Source organism: Falco biarmicus, chromosome 1, assembly GCF_023638135.1.
Source record: "Falco biarmicus isolate bFalBia1 chromosome 1, bFalBia1.pri, whole genome shotgun sequence".
NCBI lineage: Eukaryota > Metazoa > Chordata > Aves > Falconiformes > Falconidae > Falco > Falco biarmicus.
In genome coordinates, this window is record NC_079288.1 from 34,482,791 (window position 1) to 34,505,725 (window position 22,935).

General features: G+C 39.9%; 1 protein-coding gene across 14 annotated transcripts in view; it reads right to left on the minus strand.

Moving 5' to 3' along the window:
• MTMR3 (myotubularin related protein 3) overlaps nucleotides 1–22,935 on the minus strand; it is an 82,877-nt gene that overhangs the window by 13,029 nt on the left and 46,913 nt on the right. For all 14 annotated transcript variants that reach the window (XM_056326571.1, XM_056326537.1, XM_056326543.1 and 11 more), the window contains 9 exons: nucleotides 19,959–20,125; nucleotides 16,098–16,194; nucleotides 14,495–14,608; nucleotides 8,139–8,344; nucleotides 7,795–7,926; nucleotides 5,639–5,750; nucleotides 4,301–4,496; nucleotides 2,542–2,727; nucleotides 999–1,169 (listed from right to left, as the gene is read on the minus strand). In XM_056326571.1, coding sequence (XP_056182546.1) covers nucleotides 999–1,169; nucleotides 2,542–2,727; nucleotides 4,301–4,496; nucleotides 5,639–5,750; nucleotides 7,795–7,926; nucleotides 8,139–8,344; nucleotides 14,495–14,608; nucleotides 16,098–16,194; nucleotides 19,959–20,125 — 1,381 coding nt within the window. The remainder of the gene's footprint in view (nucleotides 1–998; nucleotides 1,170–2,541; nucleotides 2,728–4,300; nucleotides 4,497–5,638; nucleotides 5,751–7,794; nucleotides 7,927–8,138; nucleotides 8,345–14,494; nucleotides 14,609–16,097; nucleotides 16,195–19,958; nucleotides 20,126–22,935) is intronic.

Genomic DNA, 22,935 nt, shown 5'->3' on the forward strand with positions numbered 1-22,935 from the left:
TCCACTCATGATGACAATGTCAGGTTGCAAAGTCTTGAAGGGCTCTCTCTGACGTTGCCTGTCGCAGTGACAAATGGGACCTGCACACAGACTGCACGTCCGGTGTCCAGGGGAGACAGACAGCCACAGAAGGCTGATGTGAATATACAATTAATCTTTTTTATATCAACTATAGACATAAACTCTTCCCTACTAAGCCAGGTTTTGGTTTTACTCTAAGGAACAATTAAGAGCCACATCTATCAATTGCAAAAACACTGCAGAACCTTTACAGTTCGATTTATGATATCTAGTACTTTTATAAACAAAAAGGGGTTTAAATATTTATAAAAGCCATTGCTGCCCTAATCATGGTGACATCTGATAACTGACTGCTCACATGCCCACCATCTGCATCCCTCAATGCCTCACATGACCTGTTATCAAATACACAAAAAAGTAACTGTAAGTCCCTTCCCAGAAGCTTCAGTGAGCTATTATTATGGAAGAGTCAAACTGAAAACGTGAAAAGTATTAAGAGAAATAAAGATATGCTACATAACTTGAGTTCTGTTTAGATTTAAGATTAATATAGACACAGTGTCTAGGTTTGTATGCAGTTTTATGACACTCCACTGACATAGCTTAGTTCTCTAGAAAAGTCTATTTGTCAAACACTGAAAAGTTTTCTGTTACAAAAAATAAAGCAAAATATTTAGTTACAGAAAATGCATTTCCAGCATAGAGGAATTTCTGAGGTTGCATTTGACATTCCTCAAATACCAGCAAACTTAATGCAAGGCATAAAACATCAGAGTGTTCAAAGGTAAACATTGATGAGGTGAGCTGAGAACACTTTTCTGGAAATGCCTGGACTGTATTCATGATGACAGCTAAGCCGTTACGATGTCCCACCATTACAAGCCTGGGTATTTTCTAAAGACACACTTTGGAGAACATTGTACCTGGGAGCCCCTAAAGGGACTCGCCCCATGTGGTGGGGAACGCAGGATACATACAGATTCTGACTGGGAGGAGTAGAGCAGGTTTTTGAAGGCTTTGTTTGCTGCCCGCAGCAAAGACCAGACAGAACAGGTCCGTTCCTGAGTGTGTTTTTCTCCTCTCTCTTTCGCATTGTTGCACAGGAATGTACCAAAGAGGCAAGAGTAGGTGTGCTGCACCAATTTCACCTGCAGAGACCGATACAAATATCGTCATATGACAGAAGACATCAGCTTAATGTGAGACCCAACATTCAGGCTTAAGAAGCAATAAATCTTTCCTTCACAGGGCAATACACCCTCTTCCTAAAGGCTGATATACAAATCCACCTGGCATTTTTTGCATACCTCCTTACAAACTAACTGCACAAGAATTCAAGCATAACGGAATCTTTTAAAATCATAACTAAAAAAATTCAGGAAAAACCTGTAATATAAAGACAAAATATTTGTTCATAATCAAGCACAAAAGTCTTGCTGACTCAAACTCACAGCCCTGTAGGACAGGCAAAGAGGAAAATCACGATTCCTCTGTTCCAAAACATTAATGCAGCACAGAAACTCTGATCATTATTCACTCCATGCTTTGGTCCCAGTCTAACAAAATAGTTTAGTATGAACTTAAAGCATGTAACTCACTTCCACGGGATTATTCAGATGTTCAAGTGAATAAATAAAAAGTACTTCAATACTCTAATAAACTAGGGGATTTACTCTAAAAAGGCCAGAATACTAAAGGTACGTTCAGACACGGCTCTGGTAGGTTAGCAGCGTGCTGTGAAGCCAGTTATAACTTTATGTATCTCATTTCACAACTGAGCTAAGCTAGGACCATACATTTAATCAGTTACATGGCTGAGCTGGCAAGTGTTAATTCAAGTCAACCACAATCAGAAGAACGTGCTTTAAATCTCTTAGTGGATCAGAAACTTCATAAAAGCTTTTATTCTGCAGATTACTAGTCCTGCAGCCAGTGACTGCCACTTTCCCAGAGACCTGCCTTCTGGCCTTGAGAACTGATTTTGAGCATCCTACACAAATTTCTAATAGGACAGCTGTCCTCTTCAAATGAAAATAAACACGGCTCATATATCCTACATATTTTCAGCAAAGAAACAGAAAAAATGCATGGAAAGCTATAAGGGGCAGGTTGTTTTTAGGAGGAGTCTTCCATGTCAAAACAAGATCAAAGTAGGGGAAGTTTATACTGCCCGTAACTACGTTTTTTCTCATGCTGTGTGGATGCATTATACTGGAGTTACTTCAGCACCTCTTAGGTGAGACTATTAAGTCTGAATCATTTATTTATTTCTTTAAAGTCTAAAAGAAGTCCTTAAGGTCCTGCTTCTGTTTTACAAGTGCACAGACCTCAGGTCCCATAAAGTATACAAGTACTTTTGTCTACTGTATCTGGGCAGTTTTCCTGTTACCTTTATCAGGCTGCAGCATATCAGAGACAGATGGGAAAATCAGAACCCCCTTGAGGCTCTATAGTATGTTAGTACTCGGTACTGGTTTAGAAGTAGTCTATAAAACAGCAATCTCTCAAGCCACAACTCACAAGGAATGCTTCGTTAAACTCGAAAGAGCAAGGGAACTGCCTCTGGAGCTGATGGACGCAGTCCAGCCACTGTAAAAACACTGGGCAGCGCTCATTTAGGTCATCCGAATTCTCACCATGGCCACAGCGATCTGCAAACTTGTGGCCAAAATCCAGCCACTCCGTCTCCACTAGCACCTGGAAACCCTGCAGAAATGAAAGTACAAATGAAAAGTTCCTATTTTAGTTTTGGTCCAGTTTTCTAAGGTGGTTTGAGACTCATGGGAACCACTTTATTACCGTCTCCTCACTCATTCCTATTTCCCTTCAGTGCTGGCGTCATTACTCATCTTTACTGCTTTACCAAATGCCTCTGTGTTCTAAAATGCTGCACAATGAAATTCGGACACATAAATTTCCAACCTACATGGAACAGGAAAGGGAATTAGGCAGGTTAGGTCCTCAGCAACTTGCAAGCAAGATGCCGATATGAGACCTATCTTGGCCAGGCAGGGGCAAGTAGGAATTTCATCTCAATCAAAACCGCCCGGATCATGGTAACCCAGCATTTGGACTGGAGAGGGAATCGTAAAGCCCTCCTTTGAAAATTATGGACGGATATGTCTGCCATAAAAGAAAGCAATTAATCCACAACAGGACATCCATGCTCTGAGAGAGTGCTTGCCTGTGTGTACACCAAGCATAGCCCAGTAACAAGGCTGATTAAAGGTTGACTTGCGTGATTTCTCATGCAAACAAAAGGGCAAAGAACATTTCAAAACAGTGACTAGCACAGAGCACCTGAATGCAACACCTCATCTTACAGGACCAAAAAGTCATCACAGGTTAGGAAAGTTTTGATTCTTAGTGGAAGGAGAAATTGTAGAACATACTTAAGTCAATGGCTGTAACTAGAGCAAAAATAACAGCTGAGAGCTGAAAAGCTTGAAACGTCAAATGCTGAAGACTCATTTTCCTAAACATTTCAGCAGTGACAAGAAGGAAGGCAAAGGGTGTGTGCCGGAGAACTCTGCACTTTGAACAGGAATGACTGCACTTTCAGGAGGGACCAGGAAGCAGTCCAGTGCCAAGGACAGCGCAGTATGTTTTGACCTGATGGATGCCAACTTCTAGAACTCATGAAAAAGGATCTGAAAAGTTTCCACAATTTCATCCAAAAGGCATTGCTACAGCTTAAACTTCTGGTCCTCTCCTCATGTGTCTGAGGCTTTAAGCAGCAGTTTACAGCACTGTGTTCAGACATATGCTTCTGTTCTAGACAACAAAGGCATCTTGCATGTGGGGCTGGCAGAAAGAATCCAGCCATCACATATCACAATGCTGAAAAGTCATGGGGGGGGCGGAAATTCAGGCTGAAAACCCAAGAGAAATATAACTAAGTGACAGAGGACAACGAAAATCTGAAACTGGAAAAATATGCAGTTGGGAAATCTAGAAAATAGAAAGGCTTTGTATCAAAAGTTGGCTGCGAAACTGCAATGGTGTAATGGAAACTGCAACATGTAGCACTCTACTACATATTCCTAAGTTAAATATGGGAAGCATACACCATGACTGCAGTTACAGCAAAGGAGGAAAATATAATCTGCTCTTGAGTTACAGCCCATATTTACACCTATATGTAACTGTATCTGCAGACTACTGTTGGTAAACTCCTGGTAGCTTTGGTGCCTTTTCTAGTGGAAAAAAAACTGAAATAACTTATAGGCAGACTTCCTCAGAAAAGGACCCAAACTTGCTAACTACCTCACGCACTAACCTCTGTGGTCCTGTAATACGGATCCAGCAGCAGTTTGGCCAGCGCCACTATCTGGGGGGTTCGGTCCCAGCCATCTGAGCAATGCACCAAGACTGGTCGCTGGTCTCTGTCCACGGCATGAACTACGAGTAGTGCAGATTTCAGAAGCACAGATAAGTGCTGCAGCCATTTGGTACTTTCCAGAGCTGATAACCAACTAGAAGAAAACAAGGGAAGACAGTTTTTGCTCTTTTAAAATGCTTTCAGGTTTGGCTCTTTGAATTTACCAAGTCAAAGCTCCTATTTTAGTAAGCTGTGAATGCCATTCCTCAGTATGTGTCTCTTATGCCTTGCTAATACTTCCTCAGATTTGTAAGAAACAAAGCCATGCTGTCCATCTAAGGAACAGCCAGTCTCTGGCATGCGTTTTGACGCATAAGACTTGCAAAAAGCTTAAATAACATTTTCCCAGACAAGAGCATAACACATCACCAGCAACGGACAATGCAAGCACTACTGGGTAATCATTGCTTGCAGCAGCCTCTACTGTCTCCTGCCCTCTGAGCTGAGGATCCAGAATACTCAGCAGTCCCACCACCGCTGGCGTATCTTGGGACTCTGCCATATGCTTCTGACAGCTCTGTGCTTCAATGAAACACAGAACTTGAGGTGCCTTTGAAATCTCCTGAATCTCAACTATTCCCAGGCTTTACAAGGTGTGCTGTAGGTATCTTAAGAATCTCTGCCCTCTGAAGACCTACATATCCAGTTTAGTAAGGGTGGCCATTCTGGATCTACTTCAAAACCATGAAAGACACTTAGCAGCAAATTCAAAACAGGGAAGTGGTAGGGGAAACAGGACTGGCACAACTACAGCGTCTCACTGAAGACTCAGCCTCAGAAGCCCCTGAGATGACGGGCCACTAGAGGCTAGTTATCCCATAGCATTGGAGGGCAATGAAACATGTCTCCTGAAACGATGCTATGAGCGTGTGAAGTACATGGAACACCACTAGAATTTTCTGAAGGAGGGCCAAGCTGTAAAGGTTACAGAAGTGGCAATAACAAGAAAGCTTAAGTGCTGGCTTTGAAGCCCACCAGAAAGTAGTAGCATCTAGTACCGAAACTCAAGGCTACATTATAATCTCAGATTTCATTTTCTAGGTTCACTTCAATGATAATAAACAATGACCAACTTTAGCTCAAATTCCATGGAAATGAAAAAATATAGCTTAGCATTATTACACAGGAAAGTTACCAAGGGAAAACACACTGAATTTCAGTTTACAAATCAGCAGCAAAAGAATGCAGTTGCAGAAACATGTAAACAAAGGCAAAAACCACCAAACATCCACTTACTTTCCTGGATCTGGCATTTGCGTGCAGAGCAAACGTAGCGACTGAAAGCTCTTCCGGATAGAATGGATGTTTGCCATCCCCATGAACACTACTTCACAGTTTGGATAATATTCTGCAAGGAAACATCAAGAAAAAAAAGGGAAGAAACTCAAAACTACACCAAGTTTAAATTCTAAAAGAAGCTTTTTCAAAAAAACAAACCACTGTTGCTGTGGACAGATTAAATAATTTGTTTACGAATATTCTGTAAGAAGAAACTAGTACTTGGGAGTTTGGTAGGTATTCCAGACATTACAACACAGCATAGCAAAACAGGAAAGAGTTAGCAAAGTGTTTGTGTATTTATTTTCAATGTTTCACTTCACATTACAAAAAGCAGAGTACAAACCTATGGGAACAGTGATATTGCTGTGCTCCAAGGTAAAGAATGTTTTTAATGAGCAAGAAACATCCTACACGACTGTGAATCTTAAAAATATTTAAATGATAATTTATGGATGTTCTTAAATTTGATGTATCTTTTTATATAAGTTATATATTCTATTCTCTAACCATTCAAAAAGGCTGAAAGGTTACTTCATTCACTGCTTTATTTTGAGTTTTTCTGTTACGAGGAATAAGCACCACACGTGTGAGAAACATTCAAAGCTCAGGAAAACAGAATTACTGAGCCTGCCTTCAGATATTGCTATGGGATGTACTCAAGCAACTCTGCTCTACTGAGGGGGCCTGTATCTGTACGGACAGGGTCTGCTAGTCAGAGGGAGGCATCTAAGAAGATGCAGAAAAATATTAATTCAACTGTCTTTCCCAGATTCAGTTTTCCTCTTTCCTGATGCTTCTGTCTGTACAAAAATGCTGACATGATAGCTAAAATGACCTTTTCTACACAAGAAAAAAAAAAATAAATCAGAATTCAGAATATAGGATACTGAGTGCTCACACAAGAAAATGCAGTAGTCTCTTAAAAGAGCATGTTTTATATAATTTGATTTCTTAACTGTTATAAGCCCAGCAAATTCTGGCCCAAACCAGAACATTCTGCTAGTGACGGACTATGTAACGCCAGTCAGAAGTGACTGACAGCATCAGACAATTTAGGCATTTTTTGAGGTCTTTTTACTAAATATATGTAATATACAAAATAAATCACAACATAAATGAGATATTTTTATACAGAGAGAATGAAACAAACTTGGCAATACCTGGAGAAAACCTATCAGTAAAAAGGAAGCATTTAATGCAGGTCAAACTTATTGAAGGCGACAAGCTGTTTGGAAATTTTCTACAAAGAATTCAAGAACCAATATATAGGAAGAAAATTGAACTTCCTATATACTCTGCTTTTCTGTTTTGATGTTCTACTCCCTGATGAGTAGTAGTTTTGAGGTTTCAAATGTAAAATTAATCTCTTCTTACTGGTGGCTACATATCAAAGTGCAGCCTATTGCAGCAAAGACTGAAACAAGACTATATGGTCAAAATAGCTTTCATTATCTTACCTATAGTTCTTCTATCTGGTATATTTTTCTAGACTCTCCACCCATGGAATTTTAACAGGCTGCATTCATATCCAATAGTGACCATAAAATAATATCTTGTTTATAATACCAACAATTTACAAGTGCCAAAGAACACAGAAAGTGGTAATTACAAATGCAAGATTAATCAGGATTTCAGTTGCTTTGGGTCATCATATAAATGCTGAAAAATGTTTCAGCTTTAGAAAAACTGCTGAAAAGTTGTACTCTGCACAACTATTCTAGACTATTATTATCCTCTACAGTTAGTGGATTTTTACAAGTTTGTTCAGTATTTTTTTAGACATTAGCACACTGGACACCTTTGTCTCGTTCTAGTTTACATATTTGACTCAGCAGGGGAAAGCTAATCAGCATATTCCACACAGTTCAGCATTTACTGAACACTGTTACCAGCTGGTTTTATGCTCTGAGAAACAGACTTAATTAGCTAAACCTGTCCTTTTGAAGGGCTGAGCGATAGCTGCAATGATCCAGAACTTTCATACAGATGAATAGTACTTGCCTCCACGCAGTCTGTTAAATATGCAGTACACAGGAGTGTATCAGTGTAATTATATATTAAGTTAATCAAAAGGATTTGTTCAAATAAGACTGAGAAGATACAGTGCTTACCTGGGCACTCACAGCCTCCACCTTTGGCTCTGTTTGCCACAGCTGCTGCATAAGAACGTGCGTCTAAGATCAAAAGCTTCTGAGGCTGTATGGCCAAACTCTCTGCTCCTGAAGCATTAGAGATTGAGGAATCTGGGGAAGAGGATATGAAACCGATGAGCAAATAAAAGGAAACTTCTGAAACTGTTTACAACAACGATGCACTCAAGTCCCACAGTGCATATGCAGAAACTGGAGAATGTCTGATTAAATACGAAGGATTGAATCTGTTACAGTACCTAGAAGAGATTAGGTTTTTATATAAAGCTATGCCCTTTACAGAAAAATAACAGTGACAAACTTACCAAATTCCACATCAGAGAGGTCCCCTCCATTGGGGAAATCTCTGGAACAATTTCCGTTCATTAATTTGTTACTGTTGGACCTTGAATCTGAGGCACAGGCTTTGGCTACAGACTGGACAAGGTGTTCATCATCTGCATTCCTCCAGCCCCACCAACTGACCTCGGGCTGTCCACAGCGGGAAATAACTGCTCCGTTGCTCTGGTGCCTGAAAAAGAAATGAATAAAAAGCACAGCAGTGCATAACTTGAAAAATCAGGATGAAAAATACAAAGGGCATGAAAAAATTAAATGATGCACTCCAGTAGTTTAATTCCTGCCAGGTACCTCTCTATCGTTCAGCAATTATCCTCAACCTGTGATTCACTGGCAATGCATTCCACGTGCTTCCCTTCAAAACGCTGACTGTGACCACACAGACACAGAGGTAAAAGTCAAAGCAAAGGTCAGTAAGAGAAAACAAAGCATTTTCTTGCTCAATATTGTTGCCTGTTGGCCAGTGAAAGCTGGGGAACATTTTGGAACAGCACACACGCTGCAGAACCATACCTAGAAGCCATCGCATTTTAGTTAGTTTCACTAGCTAAAAGGAAAAAAGCCTTTCGCATCTCAGGATGTTAAACATCTGCAGTTTGGTATTTGTGTCTGTTGGAAAGGAGTAGCTCTGCCATCCCCTTTTCAGTGGCTTCTCCTCTACGTGTGGGCCTTCTCTATCTCCCTTCCTGACATCTTTGGGTCGTGTTTAGTCTGCTGCCTCTCAAATGCACATCGCACCTAGCAGAAAAGGACCAAGGAGCTGATGAAGAGCGACAGCAGCTCTTACATGTAAGCACCAGTGTGATGCCAGGCTGGTAAATAACAAAGTCCACAAGCAAGTACCTACTGACACCTAAGCGGCATCGAAATATTGTTTATTAACAGAATATTTGTATTCTAAAATATTATATAAATTTGCAAGCATACTGATAAAACTTCAGAGCACTGGCCACTGGAGTACAGAGATGAGTCTACCAATAAAAAAATGTCAGGGAGGTAACTTGAACATAGCTATCTCCTTCTGGGGAGTAACATTAAAAAAAACAAAACTCCAAAAAAAAGCCAAGCCCAAATAAACATTTTTTTAAATGGCTGAAGAGTTACTAGTTATTTCCTTAAATTGGACCTAGCTTCTTCTACTACATATAAAGAACAGATCTGAAATAATTAAAACTTATCCAAACCACTGAAGACACTCTGAAAAAGATTTAAAAACTCTTCCCCTACATTCTGGTTGTTTTTTTTTTTAATTAAAAAAAAATTACTGAAACATGTTATCCCTGTAATTTCACTTACTGCAGCTATGCTGGCATATCCCACTGCTGCCAACAGAAACATCATTCCCCACTCACTGAAGTGTTTACACCTAGCATTAACAACGTTCTCCTTGACCTTCACCAGCAGTATCCCGAACCCAGAGGACCTCAGCCATGGCACAAAAAGCCACCCAACTGTTGGTATGAAGAGCTGCTGGTGGAGTGGCCAAAGCAAAAGACACAACTTGTCTCAGGTCACACGGCAAGTCAATGATGCTGAGGAATGTGGCGCCTAGAATTGTTTACTCCCTGCCTCATGTCCTGTCTGAAATATCCTACCACTTGTCCACAAAGTTCTCCCCTATGTAAATGGCCTGCAGATACACATACATCCCTTTAAGCAAAGCCAGTGCTGTTCTTGCCCAGGAGTCCCACTGGAACCTTGTATTTATAAAGCAGGCACATGCCAACTATCGTTCCTATATGTTACGATGCAGCAAAGGATTTTAGAGTCTTCCTGCAGACAAACCGGCTATCTCATCTTTATGTCAACCAAGGGTTGTTTAACTCCCTCTACTCTAGCAATGGCACAGAATGGTGAGGCTGAGCCAAATCTTTAAGCAAATTTAGACATCTGAATTGGGACAATCCCCAACAGGAAGAAAGCCCATCCAAACCTACAAATCTTAACTTTTTTCTCCTCTCACCACTCTAATAAATGTTTACGGAGGTGTGACAAGCTGGTTTGTAACTTGTCAGAGCTGTCAAGCCCCACCAGGTGCTGAGCAGCACCCCTCGGCAGTGTCACTGCAGGGCACAGCAGCAGGCGGCAGCAGCTGCCTCGTGCTACTCATTCAAAAGCAGCACTTCTATCAGGTTAAGGCTCCTTCTTACAAAAATTTTAAAATTATAAAATAGGCCATGATATGGTATTTTAAGTATCTTTCGTAGCCCTTTTGTAATTGTTTCATATAAAATTCCTCCACTGAGAGGAAGCAACTGACACGCTGCATTAACTAAACCAAAGGAAAAGTAATCTGAATGCCATGGCACTTTAACCAGGTGCCAGCCAACTGCATGCAAAGGAAAATTTATTTCTGCTGAAATGAATAGCCTTCCAGAAACAGCTCTACGAATATAAAATTAGTTCAGAAAAAAATGCCAATCATTGAAAGGCCACCTAGTTCCCTGCTACGCTTGCACAAACAACAAAAGAAAATAAAACATCATTATACATGTAAGAAACCTATTTTGAACACTCAGATAAGCTCATTTATTTTTCCATATGTTCTCCCAGACTTCATTACCACCCGCCTGCAGAATCATTTTCACAGGTTCATAAACAGTCATATTTTCATCTCCATGTTCTTACCTCCCATTTATACCACAAATAATAAAGAATCATTAGGCCAAAAGTTGAGTTCATTGATAGCTGTGAAGCCCTAACACTCCTAAGCCTGCACAAATATGCAATTTTCAGATGTACCAGCAGAAATCGGCAAACAATTCTATTTACGGTAATGTTGGAGGCCTGAGGAATCACACTCATTCCAACTGGACTGGCCATGGGAACAAAAAATAGCAAATAGTTTAAGTGTGATTTCGAGGTCCCTAGAGACAGAGCTGGGGATAAGATGCTGTCACTCAGATCTCAGTAACCAAAAAGATTAAAAAAAAATTAAAGCGAACCCTCCACTGCAAACTTCCTAACCCTCCAGAGACAAAGCAACATGCAGCCTCCCTACAGAAACTAAATCACCATTACATAACTATAAAACATTGTATAACTGTAGGATGTATGGTACACCTCTGCACATGCTTAATCTTCCTTGTGTTAAAGCAGCCTTTTGAGTAACAATAAATCCACGAGGTCCTTGCAATTACAAAGACAGGGAGGACTAACGGAGGTTTGAATAGCTCCTCCCAAAGCATTACTTAACTACTAGTGCTTGCAACTAAAAAAACCAGTTGCTGCAGTTCATAAATATCATTCAGCATGTATGGTACATAGCAATTTTCTGTTTCCCTTTGCTCCCCGTGCTGGCAAAAATGCTCCTGGCATGGGTAATCACCTTCAGTAGTCAGCAAGACAAAAAGACACCTTCAACACAGCTAATATCCAAGTAGGTTCTCACACGTTTAGGACACTGCACAATGTATGAAGTCCTCTCTATCACCTTTCCACAAAATCCAAAAATTATTCTCCCTAACACTGACTTTCTGGGATCAGGGTATGTAAGCTACAAAAGCCATGTTACAGGGCAGATTTATCTACATAAATATGTGCCTAGATTGTAAAAAAACTGGAAGCACAGAAAGCTTGCAGCAGCTGGGTTTGAGATTTTTCTAGAAATCTGATCACAGAATAGAAGCAATGCTCCTGACAGTCCAATCTCAACTGAGTATTTCTGAAGCTTGCTTCTGAATTCAGCCCGCTCCACTTTTCAGCCTGTGCATACTGTCATAGCTCTTGAATGCTTCACAAGAGCAGACAATGAGGTTTTTGTTGCCAAGTGTCTGTGTCTCTGGTCTTGCCCTGTCCCAGTGTTCAGTATCTGAGACAAGTTATTGGACAAGTTTTAAAAAAATCATTATTTCTTCCTCCCCTTGAGGTAAAACAAAAAAAGCAGATTTTAAAAATGTGATCAATAATAAAACTAATAGTCCCAAAATCATCTTCAACCGAAAAAATGCGGAATGAACTTTTGTCCCTTTACTCCTCCAAAAGTAAGAAAAAAGATATTTTTATGGCAACATATATACAGAGAAAACTATACATGGTTTTCCAATCATACGGATCATCAACCACTAGCTGATGTGAGTTCTATTACAGCACAGAATGATGAACTGGTTGTCTTGAAAAATCTATTGATATATGTCAAGATAAGGAAAAAAACCCGAACAAAAAAAAGAGAAAAAATTTTCTCCCACTGATTTTAAGATTACAAATGAAAAACTATGTGGTGATTTAACATACATAGTGTCATCAGAACTGCAGAAAATGGAATGCCAGGGATTAAAGAATTTCAGTCTATGAGGTCTTTTGAACATTTAAATCACTTTCCCATAAATCCTGCAGAACACAGGCTATACCCAAGAATGCAAAGGAAGGGATTTCCTTCTCCTGTATAGTGCTGACAGAAGGAGGGATGCTTCCCCGTGTTAAGTGTGCTTGCAGTGAGGCGTCCCCCAGTTCTGTGGTGACTGCATAAAAGGCACAAAGTGGCCTGAAATGCAGTGTTCAAAGTTGAACACAAAACCATATATAAATACACCATGCTCTTTCATACACATATATATAAAACATACATACTTCTATGTACTACCATAATAAAACACCTTAAGTCTTAAAAAGATTAGTATATGCTGGAAAGCATTCCTCCCCGCCCCCCAAGCTGAACAGGATGGAGCAATTCCTTAACTACGAAGAAAGAGACTACACTAACCCCTTCATTATTCAGAAGAAAAAGAAGAAAAGATAGAAGGATTTAAAGATAATGGTCTGCTGCCACAAGCTCATTTGTTTGTTCTGCTTTCATAGAACAAGAACTCTTAAGCTAGGTAAATAATGTTTTGTGGCCTACTCTTAACTCTTGCACACTTGCTCCTCCAACCCAGGCTGTGTGAATTTGTAACTTTACTGTGCTCTAAATTTAGCTTGCTGCTCTGAGAACAGCTTTTCCTTCCTGTTTAGAAGGAATGGGTGGCTAGGCAGACTTAATGGAATTATCAGTATTCACCATCTTTTAAATCTCTTTGTCATCTGATTTTTTAAAGAGATTTAAAACATTTATGGGAGGATAACTACACCAGGAAAGTGGCCAAGGTATTAAGTGACAGATTCCAGAATATCTGGAAAAGACAGAAGCTTAAATATATTTCTTACTAAAGAAGGTGCCAAAACCCAGTATCTCAGAAAAGCAATTTTGTTGTGAAGAACTTCTGGACTCAATCTGAGGAAGAGACTGTCTGATTAAAACTACCTGAAATATGTAGATACAGCCAACACATACATTCCTTTTTGATTTGAGGTTTTATCTCCTGTAAATAACTTTGGTATTTGTCCTTGTTTATACTGCAGTCTGATTATTAGCCAGATGAGAATGAGAAAAAAACCCAAAGGAGTACCTAGCCAGAGATACCACTTACCATTTCTTCACCTGTGTTATGTCTTCATCTTACATTTATTAGTTTTCATATTAAAAAAAAAAAGAAAATCAATCTTAACTGAGGTGACTGCCCTAGGAATCCTTTGTAGGAGATGCAAATCCTGGGTGGTCCTACAATATGTGTTTGGAATTAAAACCATTACTCCCGCTGAAGAGTGAATGTGTAGTAGGTCTGCCTTACCTCATTTATGGCTTGACAAGGGCCAGTATGTGATGCTGCCTCACGCATTCTGGGAGTTTTCAATAGGTATAAACCAATACACATATAGGTAGCAAATGTAGAGACAAAGAAACCAGGCCATCAGGCCGAACAGGTCATGCTTTGCTGTCAGTTAAATGTAGGTCTGAACATTTTCTCCTACAAGGGCCCCCTTGCCATCCTTGTTTGATATCTAAACGCTTAGGGTGGTTTGTGTTTTGTTCTGAGGTCCTGTTCTCTACACTCCTTCTGGGATCCTTCTGGAGTGGAAGAGCAGGACCTCACCCCAGACAGAGTCCCAGGGTTGATCAGCTTGATTACTCCTCCACCAGGCAGCACAGAGGGGACTGTGCTTGATGTCGTTGCATCCTCCCAGCCTGGTTCTCCAACTCTGCCCTAGCAGGTCCTGGGCCTTCAGGCAGCATCCATCCACATCATGTTAAACAAGCAAAAAATACAGCAAGATACAAGCCAGACCTCTCTTTACCTTGAATAAATTATTAAAATATTATTTTACAATGTCTTTAACACCTGTGCTAAAGTCTGTCAGGCTCAGCGAGGGGGCATCTGGTGCCCAGAAGAGCCTGAGCATCTTTCATTACAAGCCAAGATTCCCAGTTACAACTTACTTAAGCTTTTATTTGCTAGAACACCGCATTCACAGCCTGGTGAAAATGTTCCACCTGTAAGAGCCTCACCTGTACACAACAGCAGGGATACGCTTCCAGGACCGAAAGCTTGCCACACTCTCTAGCTCTTTATCCGTGATCCAAGCAGGAACTATGATTTCCTGGGGGTAACTACCACACAGCCTGTGAGAAAAGTGGTGCAAAGGGTTGAAAGTAAGTGATACAGAGCAGTTACTTCCCAGAGGATACATACCAATAAGCAGTATAAGCAACCTGAGTTCATCTCAGCGAACTGCCATTTTGTTAATTCCCATTTCAGTGTACTCCTCCTTCGCACATACAAAAAGCACCGTGAACACTGTGGTGCATAAATGCATTTCAGAATTACAAGATTCAAGCTGGTTTCTCAGGAAATTTGCACATAGGCAATTTTTAACTCCAGATGCTCAAATAAACTGGACCACATTAAAGAAATTCCATGTCTCTCCATGCTAAAGAATGAGCCACTTCATTTCTGGGTCACAACACAGAGAAGCAGAGCAATCCTGGCCCATTGGATTCAACACAGAAAACTTGTGTAAGTGTGGAAAAAGTACACTGGCTAATCCACCCTCACTGAAGGCAAGAATCGGAGTGCACTGGCTTATGCTTGACTGGAACTTTCTTCTACTAAATGCACCTCCTACTCCACAAGTTAACTAATAAAGCCATGACTGCCAGTAAGAACAGCGCAAGCAGTCAGTAGTGACTGCAATATACTGCTGAATCATAAACTAGTTCATCCCCAGTCCATCCCCTTAAAGAGATGCATTTACTGCGCAAGGACAGAAATGAACACATGTCTAAGACCACTCTATTCAGAAAAAAATACAGCACTCATCCTGAAAAAATGCTCTTTTCTCAAGTGCTGGCCACAAGAAGGAAAGGAGTAGTTTGTGTCATTCTGCTTCCATATTCCATATAATACTAAAGTAAAAAAAGCTTTAAATATGTAAGGGATAGCTATTTTTATTTCCACAGATTTTGAGAGCAAGACAGATAGCTGGTGTCACTGCAAGAGAACTACCAGCTGCAAGTTATTATCCTACAAAGACAGCAATGAAACATGTTTCATCACAAAGTGTTACTGCTGGTTTTGCTCTTATTCGGATTAGGGATGAGCCAGTACACCCTGTCCTACCAAGCATGAACAGAACATCACCATCCTCTGCTCCAGCAGCCTGAGAAAAGGAAATTTACCTAAGCTTTCAGGACCACAGAAAGCATCTTATTTTCAGGATCTACAAGCTTAACTTTTCCAAACCAACTTTAAGACAAGTCTTTGTCATAAGATAGAAAATAAGACACAATAAAAAAATGTTTTTTAAAAGTTCAAACTCTGCTCTTTGCTCAAGTTTCCCTTTCTTCCTTCAGAATGCTTATTCTCTAAGAAGTCTTCCAGCAAGCACACCAAAATCTGGTTATTTCTAAGCCTACAAAAATTGTAGCAGCTAATAAAATATTAACTACTACTTTAAAAGCCCATTTTTTCCTATAAAACAACAAAACTCATAACTCTAATTGTCCCTTATTAGGAACTGTAGAACTTGGAAAAAGTTCCAGTAATCTGCTGTAACAAAACTGGTGTTATGAGATGCCATTTGGCCGCGAATCAGCAGCCCACATAACTTACTTGTACTTCTCATTGATGTTGGAAATCCTCCAGGCATTGTTCATATCAAAACCCATCCGCTCCACTTCATTTTTAAACCTTGAAGTTACATGTTCTCCTGGTTGTCAAAAGCAGAGACACAAAATAAATATGAAACAAGAAGTAAGCTTCCTACCCTTCAAAACAGTTGGAGAAAACCACCACTGTGACTCATACTTATTAAAAACTGAAAGAGAAAGGAATAGTCCAACAACACCATCTACATCTCACCTTATTTTGAAAATCTCTATCAGGAGAACCACAGCTTGCACTGATGGTTCTCTCTGGTCAACTTTTCACAAATGTCAAAGTCCATCAAGGACTTTTTCTCTGAAATTACCACCTTCCGTAAATCCATATGAGAAACAGTAATGCTGCAAACCAGAACCAAGCACGGTCAGCAAAATCAATTTAGATCCACCACCAGTCCTAGCTGGAAAACTCTAGTAGTTTTTCTTTTCTGAAGTTCAGAATTTTGTATCAATGAGAAAAACGTGAAGCTCTGGTCTGACTGATACATGAAGGGGTAATATATGGAATGTGGTCTGGGATCTTGGGCAATCTCCATTTAGTATGCAATTTCAGCCACAGGTTTCCCGTATGACTGTAGGAAAGCCCTGCAATTTAAGCCGTGTCTCTGTTTTTCCACTTGCTAACTGGAATTTATTCCTCTGTGAATCACATGGAGATACGAAGATAAATGACTGTTTGACACAAATATCAGTCACAGGATCCTCACAGATTCCTAGATTAATATATTAAAGGAACTGGAAAGAGCTGCATTTATTTCCTAGACACTTTTTTTAAAAGTATCAAAACACAATTGATAAATATGCAATGGCAATAAAGAAGAATTTTTCTGATAGACAGAAAATGTAGAGATTTAGAAGGTACTCAATCAACAGGCAGAAGAGAATAATGTACAAAATTTCCAGGTTCACTGAGCTAAGAAATGTGATAAATTTAATGAGCATGTGAGCAACATTAGATAAAACGATTCTGAAAGTCTGTCCATTGCTTGTCTCTTTAAATTACTGTATCATTAAATCATGAGGCAGAGCATCACCCAACAGAAGGAAAAAAAAATCTGTTAAAAATTAAAAGTATTACATCTTTCCATTAAGTATTTCAGAAAACCCTTAAAGTCTTTCAATACCTGAGATACATATTTATCTCAAAGATGTAAATGTACATGTCTGAAACAATTTTTTATGTGACATTACAGAACAATTAGAGAGAAATATAGGTAAATTAAGAATAAAGATAGCCTAACTACAGCACTTAATTAACTGTGAGAGAAAAGCTATAATGTTATTCATTCCTACAGGTCAGATCATACACTGAAAATGCTACTTTGCAAATCTAGACCTGCTTTACAATATGGGCAACGTGCAAGAGATCTGCATACTGAAATTATTTTTCTTATGCTTTTTGAAAAGTAAAATGTGAGAATGACACTGTGTGCAAATGAAAAATATTCACACTCTGACCTCACTGACCTTCATCACTTACTCGCTTTACATCATGCCACTGGTACAACAGTATCATAAAAAGAAATAGTTCTGCCTCTTGTGCCATGCATTTTCTGCAGAAGGCTAGTATCGTATCACGCAGGCACTGTAGTTCTGCTCTACCTTCCCTATTGCCAGATCAATTAGACTGGAGCTTGCCAAGAATTTCCCGCTTCTCACGTGAAATCTGCATGAGCTTGAGTTTATAATCTTCCAGCCACCTACTCAAATAGACCCGCTGTTTCTAGCCCCAGTTTTACAAAAGCTGGATGGCTCCATAGAGATTGCAGCTCTGTGAGGAGCTCTTTGGTTGGTTGTCAAGTGCACAGGTGAAACTGCAACAATACATTCCAGCCAGACAACGACCTCAGTCATGTTCTTCCTTAGTGGTGACTTTTTTATTCTAAAAGAAAAAAAAAACCCTTTTATTGGAACAGCAGCATGCTCTTCAAGCACTGAGGATGGGCTTCATTACCAGCTGCTTTGAAGAATGGTCATTAAAACTTGTGCTATGTCCGTATGGATTTTTCTGCATAGCAAATGAGAATACTAGAAATATCCCCAATCACTGATGCTGCATACTGCTAGTGGGTTTTAAAAGAAACACATAAAATTACATGAAAATGAAATATTCTGTTTGATTCCTCCCTCTTAATTTTTCAGCTACTGTGCATGTCACGAAAGGATAGGCTTTCCTCTGCAAAATAAGATTCTACCTTAACATTTTGTCCATTGCTCCTGAAATGCTGGTATTTTAAGAGGCATTTTGAGCCAAGATGGAAAATATTTTCAAAGCATCCCATCAATTCTCAAAATCAGAGAAAAAGCAAGCTATACATTTTGTGGACTTGTGCCTTCTGACATTAAAAGCTCATCAGTTATTATGTCCCAATACATACATTGATGACAACTTATATTTTCCCCCAGAAACAGATAGATTTTGAAGCAATTAAGTATTTTTGCCCATACCTACCAAATACCGGGCTCCTTCGTGTAAAAAAATAAATTTAAATGTCTTGGGATTAACTTCTTCAATTACATTCCATAGATCTATTTCAACTATAATTCAACTCTTAGAAGGAGAGTACCTACCGCCAAGCTACAGGAAAGAAAATTATTTGATAGACATACGTACCAAAAAAAATGCAATTGCTAGAAGTTAATAAAAAGGTAAACGCTGCTTCTTATCCTAACCCAGTGTTAGGCTGAAGCCCGTCTGTTTCAGTGAGGAAGAGAAAAGAACTACAAGGAGACTTCACAAGCCATCTACGTGTCTGCTATCTTCCAGCTCCTGATTTTAGTCAGGAGGGAAAAGACTCGACTATAAAATTCGGCTCTGAGGATTTTTTTGCCTTTTTAGTTCTTGCCTTTTTTGCCTTTAGTAACTGCTAACAAAGTGCGTGAAGTGCAGAAACAAGAACTAGAACCAAGAAGCACCTCCTGCCACTTGTGTGCTAGCTGTTGACTGTCCTCCCTCAGGTACCAAAACAGTGACAGCTTTTGCTCAGCCCCAGACTGGCTTTAGTAGTAAGGATACGATCACACTAACATTCCCTCAACCTGGTAACTGGGATGCTTTTCTCAGACAGGTGAATTGTGAGCGAAGAGAGCCTCAGATTGTAAAGGACCTGGAACACAGATTTCCTTATCTTCAAACAAGTACTATAACCACAAGCATCCCAATTTTTAGCTTATATTTACGTGAGGGCTTCTAAAAATTTTCCAGCAAGGATGATATCTCACTAAAATAGGTTGCTGTCTTGCAGCTGTGAATGAACCTCAGGAACAGCTAAGGGACTTCCTTCTCCTTCACCTGCTCCTCAACTTCTATGTTGAAGACCACTGTTCTAGACAAAAAATGTGGGCACAATCAATAAGAAAATATTTTAGACTGAAAGTTGCTGGTATGATGAGCAAACCATTATTAGTATTATACATGACTGACTAAATCAAATCCACCACAACAATTTCCTTGGGATATTGAGATGCTGCTTTGCATACTGATCCCAAAGTAGCTATGATGGGAGCTAATCCTAAGACAGAACAGAACTCAGACTGTGCGGTAGAGACAAGCAAGACAATAAAGGACACCTTGCTCTAAGCAAAGTTATACCATTACCTATTTAATTACCACATACAGGATATTCACCAGCTAGTGAAGAAGTGAAAGAACTTACATACAAAAACAAGTCCATGCTGAAATTTTCCAGGTTCAGTTTACAGCAACACAGACTGAATTTGTTTATAACTTTTTTGGAAAGTTCTGGATTTCAGCAAACAGGCAGTTAACAGTCAGTGCATTTGTGACGATCCCCACAGTGTTCCCACATACCTGGCCGACACAAATCCCCATGCTGTTCCTTTTCACTAGCATATACCTCCATACACCAAGCGTGATAGGCAAATGAGAAAAGGTCTTCTATCTTCGAAGGAGGGCGGATGGCATTGTTCAGTCGCTTAAGCCAGTCTTGACACTGCTCGAAAGTAGAAAACTGACACCTGGCCCAGAAACAAACATTTATCTATTAATTTTCAGTAAAAGATGCCAGAATATAAGATCTGACAGGCTGACTATGAAAACATTTATGAAAGCAAAAAGTGAGAACAAACATAACTTAGTTCTGTTTCTATGCACATTCTAATAGGTAGTAAAAATGAAAACTTTGGCATATCAGTAAAGAAATACGCACTTAGGAAGTCAAAATAAGTTGTAAGCATAAAAGCAATGTTCTGTGATTGTGGATAAACCAGTGGTATGCCCTACTAGCCCTGAATGAGGGAAATGTTTATGCATATACTATATGCTATTTGCTATATATATATACTATATACTATTTAATATAAAACCAAGGACAGTATCACTGAGTTCAGTCTGCAGCTTTCACACACAGACAGGAGAGTGTTACAGTGACTTGCTGACTGGTGGTGTCAGATGGAAATTCACAAAACTATCACATACATTATAATGTATGCATTGTATTCCTGTAAACAAGAATACATTTTTCATCAGACATAGGAGACATATCCATTTGATTAATATACTTAACTTGTGAATAATGAGGACAAACTCCAGTATCTGAAATCCTACATTACCCCCCTCTCTCATACGCTAAGATTCTCTCTCTGGCCTTGGTCTGAAGCACATACAATGTTTTTGAGACTGAGCTTTGCCAAACATTAGACTAGCAACTACAACTAGCAAGAACATTCCCTGCACAGAAAAAAAGTATGTCTCAAAGCGGTATGTTAAAATTATATTAGCTTGTCTTTTCAAAGAGGATTTCTGCACACTTTAAAATAAAAGGGTGGAAATAAGATCAGTGATTTATTTTGCTCTGACAGATTAATTCAAGATTTTATAGTTATAAAATATTCACCAAGTATTTAGGTTCTGCTCCGTCTGTGTTCTACTGCATTCATGGTTAATGATAGCATCTGTATTCTCTAAGGGCAGGATTTATTACCCCTACCTGCGAATACCTAAAAGTCAGTCAGTGGAAGGAAAAAAAACTTGTCCAACTCACGAAACATGTCTAAATAGCTGCGAGGAACTGCAGCCTGCAGGTGTTTATTTCCCATCACCAACTATAAAGCAAACTGGGACTAATGGCTTAGACTGGATAATTCTCTATTAAATATCCATATCCAGAGAAGATACACCTCACCCTAAAGATCCCATTTTCTTCCTAAATTCCTTTAGTGTTGCAAATCAGTACTATCTTCACTTGAGCCCTATTATTCAAAACACACACTGCTTTGTTAATGAAAAAGAATGTGAACACGTTCTAAATCTGGTATCTGAGCCCCATACTTCATGATCTTCCAACAGCCAGTGTCACCAAGTACTGATTCTCAGAGATGCAATTTTGAAGGGATATTCATAAGGAAGGGCATAAATACAAATAATTTGTATTCACTTTGCAACAGAAGAGAAATAACAAATTAATGTAGAGAAGAAGGGTGGCTTTTTTAAATGTCAAGAGCTACATGTTAAGAGGAAGTAAAATATTTAATTTTAATTAAACTAAATATTACTTCTAAAGTAGAATCATAGAATCCTTTAGGTTGGAAAAGTACTTTGAGATCATTCAGCTGGATGTAACTCCATTCACTGCCACTCTTTGGGCTCAGCTGCCCAGCCAGTTTTTTACCCAGTGATCAGTACACCTGCCCAAGTCACGAGCAGCCAGTTTCTCCTGGAGAATGCTGCGAGAAACAGTGTCAAAGGCTTTAGTAAAGTCTAGGTAAACAACATCCACAGCCCTTCCTTCATCCACTAAGCAGGTCACCTTGTCATAGAAGGAGATCAGGTTTGTCAAGCGGGACATGCCTTCATAAATGCATGCTGGCCGGGCCTGATCACCTGTACATGCTGCGTGATGGCACTCGGGAATGGCTGCTCCCTAACTTTCCCTGGCACTGAGGTCTGGCTGACAGGCCCGTAAGTTGCCCAGATCCTCCTTCCTGCCCTTCTTGTAGATGGGGTAACCTCCAGTCTTCTGGGAGCTCTCCAGTTAGCCAAGACTGCTGACAAAAGATGGACAGCAGCTGGGCAAGCTTCTCTGCCAGCTCCCTCAGTACCCTTGGGTGGATCCCATCTGGCCTCATAGACTTGTGCATGTCTAAGTGGTGTAAGAGGTCACTGACCATTTCCCCTGGATTATGGGGGCTTCACTCTACTCCCTGTCCCAGTCTTCCAGCTCAGAGAGCTGGGTACCTGGAGAACAAATGGTCTTGCTATTCAAGACAGAGGCAAAGGCAGCATTAAGTACCTCAGCCTTTTCCTCATCCTTTGTCACCATGTTTCTCCCTGCATCCAATAAAAAATGGAGATTCTCCTTAGCCCTCCTTTTGTTGCTAATGTATTTATAGAAACATGTTTTTATGGTCTTTTATGGCAGTAGCCAGATTAAGCTCTAGCTGGGTTTGACCCTTCTAATTTTCTCCCTGAATAACCTCATAACATCCCGGTAGTCCTCCTGAGTTGCATGCCCCTTCTTCCAAAGGTCATAAACTCTCCTTTTTTTTTTTTTTCCCTGCGTTCCTGGCTCTGTTCAGCCAGGCTGGCTGTCTTCCCTGCTGGCTTGTCTTTTGGCACATGGGGACAGCCTGCTCCTGTGCCTTTAAGATTTCCTTCTTGAAGAATGTCCAGCTGTTCTGGACTCCTCTGCCCTGAAGGGCTGCCTCCCAAGGGACTCCGTCAACCAGGCTCCTAAACAGACCAGTCTGCCCTCTGGAAGTCCAAGGCAGCAGTTTTGCTGACCCCCTCCTTACTTCTCTGAGAATCAGTAACTCATCATTTTGTGATC